General features: G+C 42.3%; 5 protein-coding genes and 1 pseudogene across 5 annotated transcripts; 2 read left to right on the top strand and 4 right to left on the bottom strand.

The window, feature by feature from the left end:
• Nucleotides 1–1,632: 1,632 nt before the first annotated feature.
• Nucleotides 1,633–2,595, bottom strand: LOC142334428 (histone H2B). Its single transcript, XM_075382410.1, has one exon. The coding sequence runs from the start codon at nt 2,502–2,504 to the stop codon at nt 2,133–2,135; it is 372 nt and encodes a 123-aa protein (XP_075238525.1). The 5' UTR covers nt 2,505–2,595; the 3' UTR covers nt 1,633–2,132.
• Nucleotides 2,596–2,899: 304 nt separating this feature from the next.
• On the top strand, nt 2,900–3,492 carry LOC142334424 (histone H2A). The gene has a single exon (XM_075382405.1). The coding sequence runs from the start codon at nt 2,939–2,941 to the stop codon at nt 3,311–3,313; it is 375 nt and encodes a 124-aa protein (XP_075238520.1). The 5' UTR covers nt 2,900–2,938; the 3' UTR covers nt 3,314–3,492.
• Nucleotides 3,493–3,856: 364 nt separating this feature from the next.
• On the bottom strand, nt 3,857–4,746 carry LOC142334434 (histone H4-like; annotated as a pseudogene).
• A 71-nt stretch (nt 4,747–4,817) lies between these two features.
• LOC142318402 (histone H3) lies at nt 4,818–5,393 on the top strand. Its single transcript, XM_075354984.1, has one exon. The coding sequence runs from the start codon at nt 4,891–4,893 to the stop codon at nt 5,299–5,301; it is 411 nt and encodes a 136-aa protein (XP_075211099.1). The 5' UTR covers nt 4,818–4,890; the 3' UTR covers nt 5,302–5,393.
• A 1,051-nt stretch (nt 5,394–6,444) lies between these two features.
• Nucleotides 6,445–7,178, bottom strand: LOC142334368 (histone H1-like). Its single transcript, XM_075382347.1, has one exon. The coding sequence runs from the start codon at nt 7,105–7,107 to the stop codon at nt 6,508–6,510; it is 600 nt and encodes a 199-aa protein (XP_075238462.1). The 5' UTR covers nt 7,108–7,178; the 3' UTR covers nt 6,445–6,507.
• A 3,061-nt stretch (nt 7,179–10,239) lies between these two features.
• On the bottom strand, nt 10,240–11,202 carry LOC142334393 (histone H2B). Its single transcript, XM_075382373.1, has one exon. It carries the CDS (start codon nt 11,109–11,111, stop codon nt 10,740–10,742), a length of 372 nt encoding a protein of 123 aa, XP_075238488.1. The 5' UTR covers nt 11,112–11,202; the 3' UTR covers nt 10,240–10,739.
• Between the last annotated feature and the right edge of the window lie 1,908 nt (nt 11,203–13,110).

The raw sequence follows: 13,110 nt of genomic DNA, 5'->3' as shown, positions 1-13,110 counted from the left end.
TATTATTATTATTTATTTTTTTTGTCTTTTTATATATACATCTATCTATCTATCTATCTATCTATCTATCTATCTATCTATCTATCTATCTATCTGATTTCATTTGTTCCGATACTCGGAGATTTCGCCGTTGCATGGAGTATAAAATCATAAAATGTAATTTAATAAGAAAAAAAGTAAATAATAAGAAGACCGCCCCTACCTACCGCAGGCATTCACTCACTCGGTCGTTCTTTCTCACTCACTCACTCACTCACTCTCTCTCTCTCTCTCTCTCTCTCTCTCTCTCTCTCTCTAAGGCTAAATAATATGTCTCATGTTGGGTTGTATTGTAACGTGGTTGTTGTACCCTGAAAATCTCATCTAATTATCTTTAGCGGTGTTGTGGAAACGTTTTCTTATATCCTGGAAAGAAAAAATGAAAATTATTTATTGAAATACTATATCACATTAGGATAAATTTTTATAACCTTTTTTTTTGTTGGTTGATATTTATTAGATTTTCCTAAATCTAATTATGCATACAGCGCCTTCATCGCTTTCACCATAATTAAACCGGGTTCTCTGCGACATAAACAAGACGGTTGTGAAATGAAAGCGGTTAATGGTATATTTCAATTATATATATATATATCACGCAAATTAACGCCATTTATTGTGAAATGTGTTAAAAATATTAACGCTGAAAAAAAAAAAAAAAGAAGAAGAAACGACGTGATGACAACAAAGTTGTTTTTATTCACTTTCTCCTAGCATTGGTTGGTTATTCTTGAATATTGGAGAAAGATAGTATATTAAAAAATCTTACAAAATAAAAAACTCCATTTTATAATATAAATTCTGGTCGGTTGAATTTTTTTTTTTTTGTTTAATTTACCCAAAGGAAATTATGTGCCCCACCACATGCAGATATTGACCCCAAACCAAACCCCTTTACCAACCAGCGAATTGCCCCATCCACGCGAGTCTATGCCAGGTTTCATGGAAAGTAAATAAAATGAAAACTTAGCGGAACATTTATGGTCACTTCTATTATACGAGCACTTAAATTGAATTTATTTGATAAATAGATCAATTTGTATGTAATTAAAGTTATTTTTTACGATTTTTTTTGTTTTTGTTTTACACATCAGTAATCAATCTCTCTTTTAATGTACAAGTTCAGGAAATCGATTAATCTAAATTCAGGAAAGCAGTCTAATTATTAGAAAATCAGCTATGCTTTGCCGTTATGTAAGTAACGGCTTGCAAAACACAAAAAAAAAAAAAAATGAAACAGTATTATGATGAAGATGAGTAGCAGTAGTAGTAGTAGTAGTAGTAGTAGTAGTAGCAGTAGTAGTAGTAGTAGTAGGCGGTGAAGAAAGAAGAAGAAGAGGAGGAGGAGGAGCAGTAGTAGTTAGTTGGATTTTGAAAAGTAACCGGAATCTATCATCCCGTTTGTTAGTGTGTATTTTGTGCAATGGCGCGCACGCGCTACCACTCACTCGACAACCGCCCCTACCTCAAGGTCATTCCCTGTGTGTGTGTGTGTGTGATGGGTAAGTAATAATAATATGTCAAGTGAAATGATTTTCTGGTTTGCGGCGGTTTTTTTTTTCGCGGATAGCGGGCGGTGGGGGGTGTTTGAGTTGTTGGTGCGGTATAATGCCTGCCGATATCAACATTTTTTTCCAGATAGCTCAGTATACATGCAATTTCTTCATTTTGAGTCAACAACTGCAACGTAGGCCGGCGCCAGAAAATAAATTTTTTTCGCAAATTATAATTGAGGTTAAAAACATTATTTGTTGCGTTCTTTGCTTTGGGCAAGATGTGTGAATTTCCCTCCCCCCCCTGAAACCATGGTAACGAAGCGTTTTAATTACACTTACACATTTGTTCATTTTTTTTTTTTTACCTTAAAGGAAAACTGCAATAGTAAGGTAAGGAAAATGTTTTTTCTTTTTCTATTTACATATCTCGTGTTACGGAGTACATACATTTTATTATTTATGTACATAAAAAAGCAATTTATATGCCTGTACAATAAGCAAAGAACCAAAATGTTTTTAACCTCAATTATAATGTGGTGGCCCTTAAAAGGGCCGTTTATATTTAGTACATGGCCTATTGTAACCAGCTCCATCCGCTTACTTAGAGCTCGTGTATTTGGTTACGGCCTTGGTGCCTTCGCTGACAGCGTGTTTGGCCAATTCACCGGGCAACAGAAGCCGTACGGCGGTCTGGATCTCCCTGCTGGTGATTGTGGACCGCTTGTTGTAGTGGGCGAGCCTGGAAGCCTCGGCCGCGATGCGCTCGAATATATCGTTAACGAAGCTGTTCATGATGCTCATCGCCTTAGAGGAGATGCCGGTGTCAGGATGGACCTGCTTCAACACTTTGTAGATGTACACCGCGTAGCTTTCCTTCCTCTTGCGTTTCTTTTTCTTGTCTCCCTTGGCGATGTTCTTTTGCGCCTTGCCGGCCTTCTTGGCCGCTTTACCGCTGGTCTTAGGTGGCATGATGCTTTGAATTTGGTGGAACGCAGGTACGGAAGGACCTATTTATGATAGAAATCGGTATTTTTGCTCCCAATAAGACCGGCCCGTCGAAAAGAAATTCCCTTTTCCCACGAATGACGAGGCTGCAAACAACGTATGGCAACTTGCCGACCAATCGTGTGGCCTTCATTAAAGTTTATATATAAACTTGGCGGACCGTATAGGAAACGCCAAAATTGCGGATACCGTTAACTTTTAAGGTGCCCCGACCAATGGCGGTCGAGGAACCGAAACAGCTGGCTGAACTGACCAATCGAAAGGTTTCGCCGCGACGACGGCAACGGTGAGCCCAATAGTGGTCGGTGCTTGAAACCGTAAATAGAGTCAGACCGACGGCCGTCGGGTCATTCCTTCGTGTTTGTTCATTCCAAGTTCACAGCAGCAGCAGCCAAACGATGTCAGGTCGCGGAAAGGGTGGTAAAGTGAAGGGAAAGGCAAAGTCGCGGTCTTCCCGCGCCGGTCTTCAATTCCCGGTGGGCAGAATCCACCGTCTTCTCAGGAAGGGCAACTACGCAGAACGTGTCGGAGCGGGCGCTCCGGTCTACCTGGCTGCCGTCATGGAATATTTGGCTGCGGAAGTATTGGAGTTGGCAGGAAACGCGGCCAGGGACAACAAGAAAACTCGTATCATCCCGAGGCACTTGCAGTTGGCCATCCGCAATGACGAGGAGTTAAACAAGCTTTTGTCCGGGGTCACCATCGCACAAGGTGGTGTCTTGCCGAACATTCAAGCCGTGCTTCTGCCGAAGAAGACCGAGAAGAAAGCTTAAGAAGCGCTCTAATCACCGGTCCGATACTTCACAAACAATCGTCAGACAAATTAAAACGGCCCTTTTAAGGGCCACCATGTTTGAAAAGGTTTAAAAAAAAAAGGCTTGTTGAACTGGCGTGCATAAATGATGATTAAATTCTTTTAAAGTAAAACAACACACAGTTGGGTGGATGTGGATACATACATATAAATAATACATACACATTTAAATTAATTTCCCCCCTACATACATAGTTAGTATAATAATAGAGGTTGTAAGGTAGGTCCTGGTGAGAACGTACTTTTTAACCGCTACGAACCTGTTGAGGTCCCAAACATATATATATATATATATATATATATATGCACGAATGCGGCATGCTATTTATTTTTAATCACCGTTCACACCGGCCGGTCCGTCCAAGGGAATGAATACAAAAAAAAAAAAAAAGAAGAAAATCAATCAATCATATTATATTGAATGGGAAGTTAACAACAACACATCGTACAGTATACTACTACTACTAACTAACTAAGAAGTTGTATTGCTTGTGTACCTTCCTTCTTCAATTTTCGTAAGCTCAACAACAAACACAAGTACAAAATGTAGTAGTTATTGTAAATTTCTCTCTCTTCCTTAGTAGTAAGTAGTGTTCTGACGACGATCCACATGGATATAAAAAACCTACACGCGGATTAATTCATTTTAAATCTTAAAAGTAAAAAAAAAAGTACACACACACACATCATCAATCATACATATACTTCTTTTTTTCTCTCTCTCTCTCTTTTGCTGCCAGTCAAACAAATATTTTATCTCACAGGTAAGGTAAAAGTAAATTGTATCATCAAATTAATTCTTCTTCTTAGTTGATGATGATTTACACATAAAGATAAGACTACTATTTTATTAACCTCTTGGTTGGTGGGTGGCCCTTAAAAGGGCCGTTTTAATATTCGTAGACCAGCGGGAACGGTGACCGCTTAACCGCCGAAGCCGTACAGAGTTCTGCCTTGCCTCTTCAGCGCGTACACCACGTCCATGGCGGTTACAGTTTTCCTCTTTGCGTGTTCGGTGTAAGTGACTGCGTCTCTGATTACGTTCTCGAGGAACACTTTAAGTACTCCTCTGGTCTCTTCGTATATGAGACCTGAGATACTTCACACCGCCGCGGCGGGCCAGACGCCTGATGGCCGGCTTGGTGATGCCCTGGATGTTGTCTCGCAGGACCTTGCGGTGACGCTTGGCTCCGCCTTTGCCCAAACCTTTACCTCCTTTCCCGCGACCGGTCATAGCAGCAGCTTAACTTCAAATGACGAGCAAAAAACTTGTTTCTCAGCGAGCAGGTCAGTCGATCTGAAGCCGCCGTCCCGGTATCCCTCACTTTTATGCTCTCTTAAGGCCGCGTGATTGGGCAGTCGAGGCGGCCAATAGGAGCGGCCCATTTTGACCAATCACGTGAGACCGAGCCGGCAATAAATACCGGTCCCGTTTACTTTCTAGGGCATTGCTTTCTGTGCATCCGAACAGGAGGTCTTAACAGCGTGAATTTGTAAACCAGCAGCAGCACCGACTAGTTATTGCCGTCAGGAAAAATGGCCCGTACCAAGCAGACCGCCCGCAAATCCACCGGTGGCAAAGCTCCCAGGAAGCAGCTGGCGACCAAGGCGGCACGCAAGAGCGCCCCGGCCACCGGCGGCGTGAAGAAACCTCATCGCTACAGGCCTGGAACTGTCGCCCTCCGTGAGATCCGTAGATACCAGAAGAGCACGGAGCTACTCATACGCAAGCTGCCGTTCCAGCGGCTGGTACGTGAGATAGCGCAGGACTTCAAGACCGATCTCCGGTTCCAGAGTTCCGCCGTCATGGCTCTGCAGGAAGCCAGCGAGGCTTATCTGGTCGGGCTGTTTGAAGACACAAATCTGTGCGCCATCCACGCCAAACGTGTGACAATTATGCCGAAAGACATCCAGCTGGCTCGTCGTATTCGCGGAGAGAGAGCTTAATTTGAGGTGGCGTATACGTACGGTCCGCGCGCACTACTACCATCATATTCAAAATCTTTACAACGGCCCTTTTCAGGGCCACAATTTTTAATGCGAGGTTTTTTAAATGTTGTGGTTGGTTCTTTTTTTTTTTTTTTCGGCCGAAGAGAAAAGAAAAAAAAAAAAAAACCACCAATGTTATTCTGTTTTCCATATATATAAAACTGCAAAGAAAAAATTATTCCAATATTCACAACCCAACACATATATATATATATATAGTAGTAGATAGAGAGAGTATAGTAAAATAATGATAATTTTCTATCTTCACCGGGTTGGGGGTTGTTTTCTTCAATCAAAGAAGGAGGGCCTGGCTGGGCTGGACTTAGAGGTACAGACAGGGTTACTTTCGGTGGGAATTTGGGGGAAAAAAAACACAACCAACAACACCCCCTATATTATAATAAGTTCTTTATTTTGTTTGTCATAATTTCATATATATATAATATACATATATTTCTTGCTGTTTGTTGTTTTATTTAACCACCCACCGAGTTCAGAGGCAATTGCCACCATATATATATGACGGACGATGAGAAAGAAGGAGGAGTTAGCGGGGCGGGAGGGAGGGAGGGAGGGAAGGTTAGAGAGAGAGAGAGAGAGAGAGAGAGAGAGAGAGAGAGATTGATGTGTGTGAAAATTACCGGGATTCGAAGCTCCCGTGTATGAAAAAAAAAAGGGGGCCGAGAGCCGCCGCCTACACACATATAATATATGGCGGCATACATAATATATATGCCGCCGGCCCGGCATACGGATTTTATGGGAGAGATGAAAATATTTGTGTATGTGTATAATAACACAAAACAAAATAATACAAGATCGACCCGTTTGTGCGGGGGGGTGTAATTTACTAATAAATAAAAATATAAAAGTTCCAAAAAAAAAATCTCTCCTGTATAATTATAAATAATGCCTATCCGGGGGGGGAGAGAGATATACTATACTACGGACGGTCCACACGTTCCGTCCGTGTGATAATTTAATGACGGACAGAGAGGGGATCTTTGTCCGCCCCACTTTTCTTTGGCTCGGCACAGCACCGAAACATGATGAGGCAAAATATTATTTTTACACGTATAACGAAAAAACCTCATACGTTGGTGGCGGCCCTGAAAAGGGCCATTTGTTAATAATTTACGTACAGTAAAATAATAATTTTACTGTTTACTTCTTCTTTCCAGCGGCTGCTTTCTTGGGCGACTTTGGTTTCTTCACTGCTGCCTTCTTCGGCTTCGGAGACTTTGGTTTCTTGGTCGGCGGCTTGGACACCTTTTTCGCCTTCGATGGAGACTTCGGTTTCGGGGCGGCCGCCTTCTTCGCAGAAGCGCTCTTCGGTTTGCTGGCTGCTGCGGCTTTCTTCGGTTTCGGCTTCGGAGCGGACGGTTTCTTAGCCGGGGCGGCTTTGCCTTCGCCCTTCACTGATATCTTGAAAGAGCCGGACGCTCCTTTACCTTTCGGCTGCGTGAGGGCGCCTGCCGCGACCGCCGTTTTCAGATATTTCTTGATGAACGGGGCCAACTTTTCGGCGTCTACCTTGTAGTTGGCTGCTATGTACTTCTTTATCGCCTGCAGAGAAGATCCGCCGCGCTCTTTGAGACCGGCGATCGCCGCGTTGACCATATCGGCTGTCGGCGGGTGCGCCGGCTTAGACCTCGGCTTCTTCGAACCGCCTGCTTTGGATGCCGCCTTTTTCCCTGGAGCTGCCTTGGCCGGAGTTGTCGCTGTGGCGACGGGAGCTGAAGCTGTAGCGGTGCTGTCTGACATGATGATGATGATGATGCTGCTGCTGTTGCTGTTGTGCGGATCGGATGATAACGCTGGTATGAAACGGTATATATCCCGTAAACCTAAAGCCAATGGAAAATTATTACTATATACGTTAGTTTGGCGGACTTTAAAGGGAGCAGCGACTTTGGCTGCTAGCACGTCACCCCGGCCATCACTGAATCGTGCTTACACCGTTCGTTCGGCGCGCGTTTTCTCCTTTAACTTGCGATCTTTATCGACGTACACGGTTCGGTTTCGTAAACGACATTCCGGGCTGCAGTAGTGACGAGCTAAACGTTAGATTTCAGCCCGTACGGGAGCTTAAATGGTACCGAAATCCCGGACACATCCCGAACCGGCGTGGTCGCACCGCCGTAAAACCGTTTAAAAATCGTAAATACCGGTGGCAATATTTGTATATAGCACCCGCGTCCAAGTTAAACATCCCGTTGTTTCTTTCGATTCGTTTTTGCGACGATACGTGTGCGAATTCAATCTTTTTGCGATGTATATGTCCGAGCGTCAAAGTACGACGGTTAGACAACATCCCCATCACTGTTTTCATACACAGTAATAGTTTTCATCGGATTCTATGCGATTATTATTAATCTGACGGATATAAACTAATGACGGTCGTACGGTAACTTTCAGTTTTTCTATAACATCAACCGTTGGGGGAAAATAAGAGTGGGATAAAAATAAAGTAGCTCGAATTATACGTACGCTTTGCGTTAGCCTGAAGTGAAGAGAGAGACTCCTGCCGGCCGACCCGTTTGCACAACGCGCGATATGCAAGCATACGATTGTAGACGTGTAGACGTTTGGACGTGTTTGACGTTAACAGGAGCGCTGGAAAGAAAAACAAAAAAGATATAAATCCAAATTAAAAAAAAAAAAAAAACAAAACAAAAAACGTACATACAACAATTCTGCATAAATACAAAACATATAACCGGTGGTTTCTGCCCCACTCGGTATATATATATATATATATATATATATATATATATATATATATATATATATATATATATATATATGTCACATACACACGTACATGCGCAGGCTTACGGGCACAGGTTAATGGCTTAATGTCTTACGAATAAAAAGCGTCGGGGAGGGAAAGAAAAGAAAAAAAAAACCAAAAAAAAATTCGGGCCGCCTCTCTTAACCGACCGGACGCGAATCACTTTTGCATTAAGTTTGTGTTTTCTTTTTTTCGCTGTCCGCGTACATTTAATACACGTTTAATTAAAGATCGGTCGGTCGCGCGGTTTTCGTTCACGTTAACAAGAGTTAAGTGTACCCGGACCCCTTCCGTACGGTAATTTTAAGGTACATTCACTTCAGGTTGTATACGTATAACTACGCCGCCACCAAGTACATTTGGAAAAATGCGACCGAAGATCCGAATTTCATTGAAATAGCCGTTGAAATTTTATTTATTATTATTATTATTTATTTTTTTTGTCTTTTTATATATACATCTATCTATCTATCTATCTATCTATCTATCTATCTATCTATCTATCTATCTATCTGATTTCATTTGTTCCGATACTCGGAGATTTCGCCGTTGCATGGAGTATAAAATCATAAAATGTAATTTAATAAGAAAAAAAGTAAATAATAAGAAGACCGCCCCTACCTACCGCAGGCATTCACTCACTCGGTCGTTCTTTCTCACTCACTCACTCACTCACTCTCTCTCTCTCTCTCTCTCTCTCTCTCTCTCTCTCTCTAAGGCTAAATAATATGTCTCATGTTGGGTTGTATTGTAACGTGGTTGTTGTACCCTGAAAATCTCATCTAATTATCTTTAGCGGTGTTGTGGAAACGTTTTCTTATATCCTGGAAAGAAAAAATGAAAATTATTTATTGAAATACTATATCACATTAGGATAAATTTTTATAACCTTTTTTTTTGTTGGTTGATATTTATTAGATTTTCCTAAATCTAATTATGCATACAGCGCCTTCATCGCTTTCACCATAATTAAACCGGGTTCTCTGCGACATAAACAAGACGGTTGTGAAATGAAAGCGGTTAATGGTATATTTCAATTATATATATATATATCACGCAAATTAACGCCATTTATTGTGAAATGTGTTAAAAATATTAACGCTGAAAAAAAAAAAAAAAGAAGAAGAAACGACGTGATGACAACAAAGTTGTTTTTATTCACTTTCTCCTAGCATTGGTTGGTTATTCTTGAATATTGGAGAAAGATAGTATATTAAAAAATCTTACAAAATAAAAAACTCCATTTTATAATATAAATTCTGGTCGGTTGAATTTTTTTTTTTTTGTTTAATTTACCCAAAGGAAATTATGTGCCCCACCACATGCAGATATTGACCCCAAACCCCTTTACCAACCAGCGAATTGCCCCATCCACGCGAGTCTATGCCAGGTTTCATGGAAAGTAAATAAAATGAAAACTTAGCGGAACATTTATGGTCACTTCTATTATACGAGCACTTAAATTGAATTTATTTGATAAATAGATCAATTTGTATGTAATTAAAGTTATTTTTTACGATTTTTTTTGTTTTTGTTTTACACATCAGTAATCAATCTCTCTTTTAATGTACAAGTTCAGGAAATCGATTAATCTAAATTCAGGAAAGCAGTCTAATTATTAGAAAATCAGCTATGCTTTGCCGTTATGTAAGTAACGGGAAAGCAGTCTAATTATTAGAAAATCAGCTATGCTTTGCCGTTATGTAAGTAACGGCTTGCAAAACACAAAAAAAAAAAAAAATGAAACAGTATTATGATGAAGATGAGTAGCAGTAGTAGTAGTAGTAGTAGTAGTAGTAGTAGCAGTAGTAGTAGTAGTAGTAGGCGGTGAAGAAAGAAGAAGAAGAGGAGGAGGAGGAGCAGTAGTAGTTAGTTGGATTTTGAAAAGTAACCGGAATCTATCATCCCGTTTGTTAGTGTGTATTTTGTGCAATGGCGCGCACGCGCTACCACTCACTCGACAACCGCCCCTACCTCAAGGTCATTCCCTGTGTGTGTGTGTGTGTGATGGGTAAGTAATAATAATATGTCAAGTGAAATGATTTTCTGGTTTGCGGCGGTTTTTTTTTTCGCGGATAGCGGGCGGTGGGGGGTGTTTGAGTTGTTGGTGCGGTATAATGCCTGCCGATATCAACATTTTTTTCCAGATAGCTCAGTATACATGCAATTTCTTCATTTTGAGTCAACAACTGCAACGTAGGCCGGCGCCAGAAAATAAATTTTTTTCGCAAATTATAATTGAGGTTAAAAACATTATTTGTTGCGTTCTTTGCTTTGGGCAAGATGTGTGAATTTCCCTCCCCCCCCTGAAACCATGGTAACGAAGCGTTTTAATTACACTTACACATTTGTTCATTTTTTTTTTTTTACCTTAAAGGAAAACTGCAATAGTAAGGTAAGGAAAATGTTTTTTCTTTTTCTATTTACATATCTCGTGTTACGGAGTACATACATTTTATTATTTATGTACATAAAAAAGCAATTTATATGCCTGTACAATAAGCAAAGAACCAAAATGTTTTTAACCTCAATTATAATGTGGTGGCCCTTAAAAGGGCCGTTTATATTTAGTACATGGCCTATTGTAACCAGCTCCATCCGCTTACTTAGAGCTCGTGTATTTGGTTACGGCCTTGGTGCCTTCGCTGACAGCGTGTTTGGCCAATTCACCGGGCAACAGAAGCCGTACGGCGGTCTGGATCTCCCTGCTGGTGATTGTGGACCGCTTGTTGTAGTGGGCGAGCCTGGAAGCCTCGGCCGCGATGCGCTCGAATATATCGTTAACGAAGCTGTTCATGATGCTCATCGCCTTAGAGGAGATGCCGGTGTCAGGATGGACCTGCTTCAACACTTTGTAGATGTACACCGCGTAGCTTTCCTTCCTCTTGCGTTTCTTTTTCTTGTCTCCCTTGGCGATGTTCTTTTGCGCCTTGCCGGCCTTCTTGGCCGCTTTACCGCTGGTCTTAGGTGGCATGATGCTTTGAATTTGGTGGAACGCAGGTACGGAAGGACCTATTTATGATAGAAATCGGTATTTTTGCTCCCAATAAGACCGGCCCGTCGAAAAGAAATTCCCTTTTCCCACGAATGACGAGGCTGCAAACAACGTATGGCAACTTGCCGACCAATCGTGTGGAATGGAATGCAAAGTTGGCAGGAGTCTATTACTCCCTACTTTATCGCAGAGCCTGGACAGAGTCCCTTGCTGCTGGATCTTTCTAATCGGGCTTGTTTTTAAAAGGGTCACTTTTAGTCTCGGTTCTTATTTTTCAATTTTTGTATATTATTATTATAGTGAATTTAAGACGGATTTAATTGCATTCCAATTCCGTTGTTATACCAGCGTTACCGAACCCATTTTATGGGCCGACCGCGGAAGGCTAGGCTTATAAAGCCTGTCCTCCCGACGTAATTCCCCTTCAGACCGTCCACTGAAGTCCTTTCGGTGCTAACTCTTTAATAGGCTAGCAGGAATACGCCACAACGGGGCACTATCTGTGAGGAGGGAGCAATGCGTCCCCTTTTCCGGAGGAGTCGCAATTGCTGGGTTATTTGGTCTGATTGTAAGTTTTGAATTAGGAGAGGTTGTTAAGAAGCTCTTCATCCGCTTCTGGTATGGCTGCCCTTCAGGACGCATCTCTGCTGGGCTCTGTTCCGGACTCCAGTCCGTGATCTTGAGACGAGTGGCTGGTCTTCCTTCTTCTTCATCTTCTCCCTCTTCTTCTCCCGAAGACCTCTTCTTTCTTCTTTGGCCTGCACTTTCCAAGAATTGGTAGTAACCGAAGTTACATACCGTTAACCTTGTAATTCCCGAAGCCCCGAAGGGCTGAACGGGGGAAAGTGCAGGTTTCTTCGCTCTTCTGTGCTGTAAGTGGCTGCTGGGCAGGTCGCTGCTGGGCAGGTGGCTGCTGGGCAGGTGGCTGCTGGGCAGGTGGCTGCTGGGCAGGTGGCTGCTGGGCCGGTGGCTGCTGGGCAGGTGGCTGCTGGGCTTGCGACTGCTGGGCTGATGGCTGCTGGGCTCGTTCCCTCTTTCTTCTTTCTTGAAAGGAAAGGAAGGTAATAGGGAACTTACAAATGGTGATACCTATTCGCGATCGCGGTTTTGGGGCGGCGATTTTTGTGGAAGAAGTAAACAGTAATTATTCACTCCACGTAATTATTAACCTTCAGACACACGTGTGTCTGAGAAGGGGTTGGGGGGACCGCGTGGCCGCAGTGAAGAAACCATTCGTTTTGTGGTGGCTGTTGGTATCTGCAACAGAAGAAGCAGAACACACACACGAAAGAGAAAAAAAAAAAAAAAAAAAAAAATCTTAATTATAACTTTCTTTCGGCTGGCGGGATGAGACGGCACGTCGAGTCGTTCCACATCCACGTTTCTCCCGTTTCTGAAACAAGAGAAACAGAACAAAACACACGCGAAAAAAAAAAAAAAAAAAAAAAAAAAAAAAAAAAAAAAAAAAAAAAAAAAAAAAAAAAAAAAAAAAAAAAAAAAAAAAAAAAAAAAAAAAAAAAAAATTAAATTTAGACCGCGTTTTTGTTGTATGCGCGAACTTACCGTATTTGAAGTCTTCAAATTATATAACTCGCGAAAAACTATTCACTCGCGACCCCGGAAACGCGTCTGACGCACTATTCCGTTTATGGCTCATGCGATATGGAGGCCCCTAAGCCTGGTTTGTCGATTTTCGGCTACCGCACCGCACCATCACGGTGGTTCGTCCAGTACGGCGTGAGGCCGCTTCCTTACACCTGTCGGAGTTGGGTCCTCTCTGCAGATGTCCCGAAGATGACTGTGTTCGGACACAGCCGCTCTCCCGAACAGTCTGCGCGCCTGCGCCACCCCCACCTCGGACACGGATTGAAATCTCGCATCAGATCGGAGAGTGGCGTTCCTGACGAACCACGGAGCTCCAAAGATCGTCCGCAACGCTATGTTTTGGACGGCCTCGATCTTCTTTTGAAGCGAGGAG

The sequence above is a fragment of the Lycorma delicatula genome, chromosome 1 (genome assembly GCF_047948215.1).
Source record: "Lycorma delicatula isolate Av1 chromosome 1, ASM4794821v1, whole genome shotgun sequence".
Taxonomy (NCBI): Eukaryota; Metazoa; Arthropoda; class Insecta; order Hemiptera; family Fulgoridae; genus Lycorma; species Lycorma delicatula.
This window is presented reverse-complemented; position numbering and strand designations above follow the sequence as displayed.

Excerpts from the sequence above, each read along its gene's own strand:
- LOC142334428 (XM_075382410.1), bottom strand. The coding sequence starts at position 2,504 with ATGCCACCTAAGACCAGCGGTAAAGCGGCCAAGAAGGCCGGCAAGGCG.
- LOC142334424 (XM_075382405.1), top strand. The coding sequence starts at position 2,939 with ATGTCAGGTCGCGGAAAGGGTGGTAAAGTGAAGGGAAAGGCAAAGTCG.
- LOC142318402 (XM_075354984.1), top strand. The coding sequence starts at position 4,891 with ATGGCCCGTACCAAGCAGACCGCCCGCAAATCCACCGGTGGCAAAGCT.
- LOC142334368 (XM_075382347.1), bottom strand. The coding sequence starts at position 7,107 with ATGTCAGACAGCACCGCTACAGCTTCAGCTCCCGTCGCCACAGCGACA.
- LOC142334393 (XM_075382373.1), bottom strand. The coding sequence starts at position 11,111 with ATGCCACCTAAGACCAGCGGTAAAGCGGCCAAGAAGGCCGGCAAGGCG.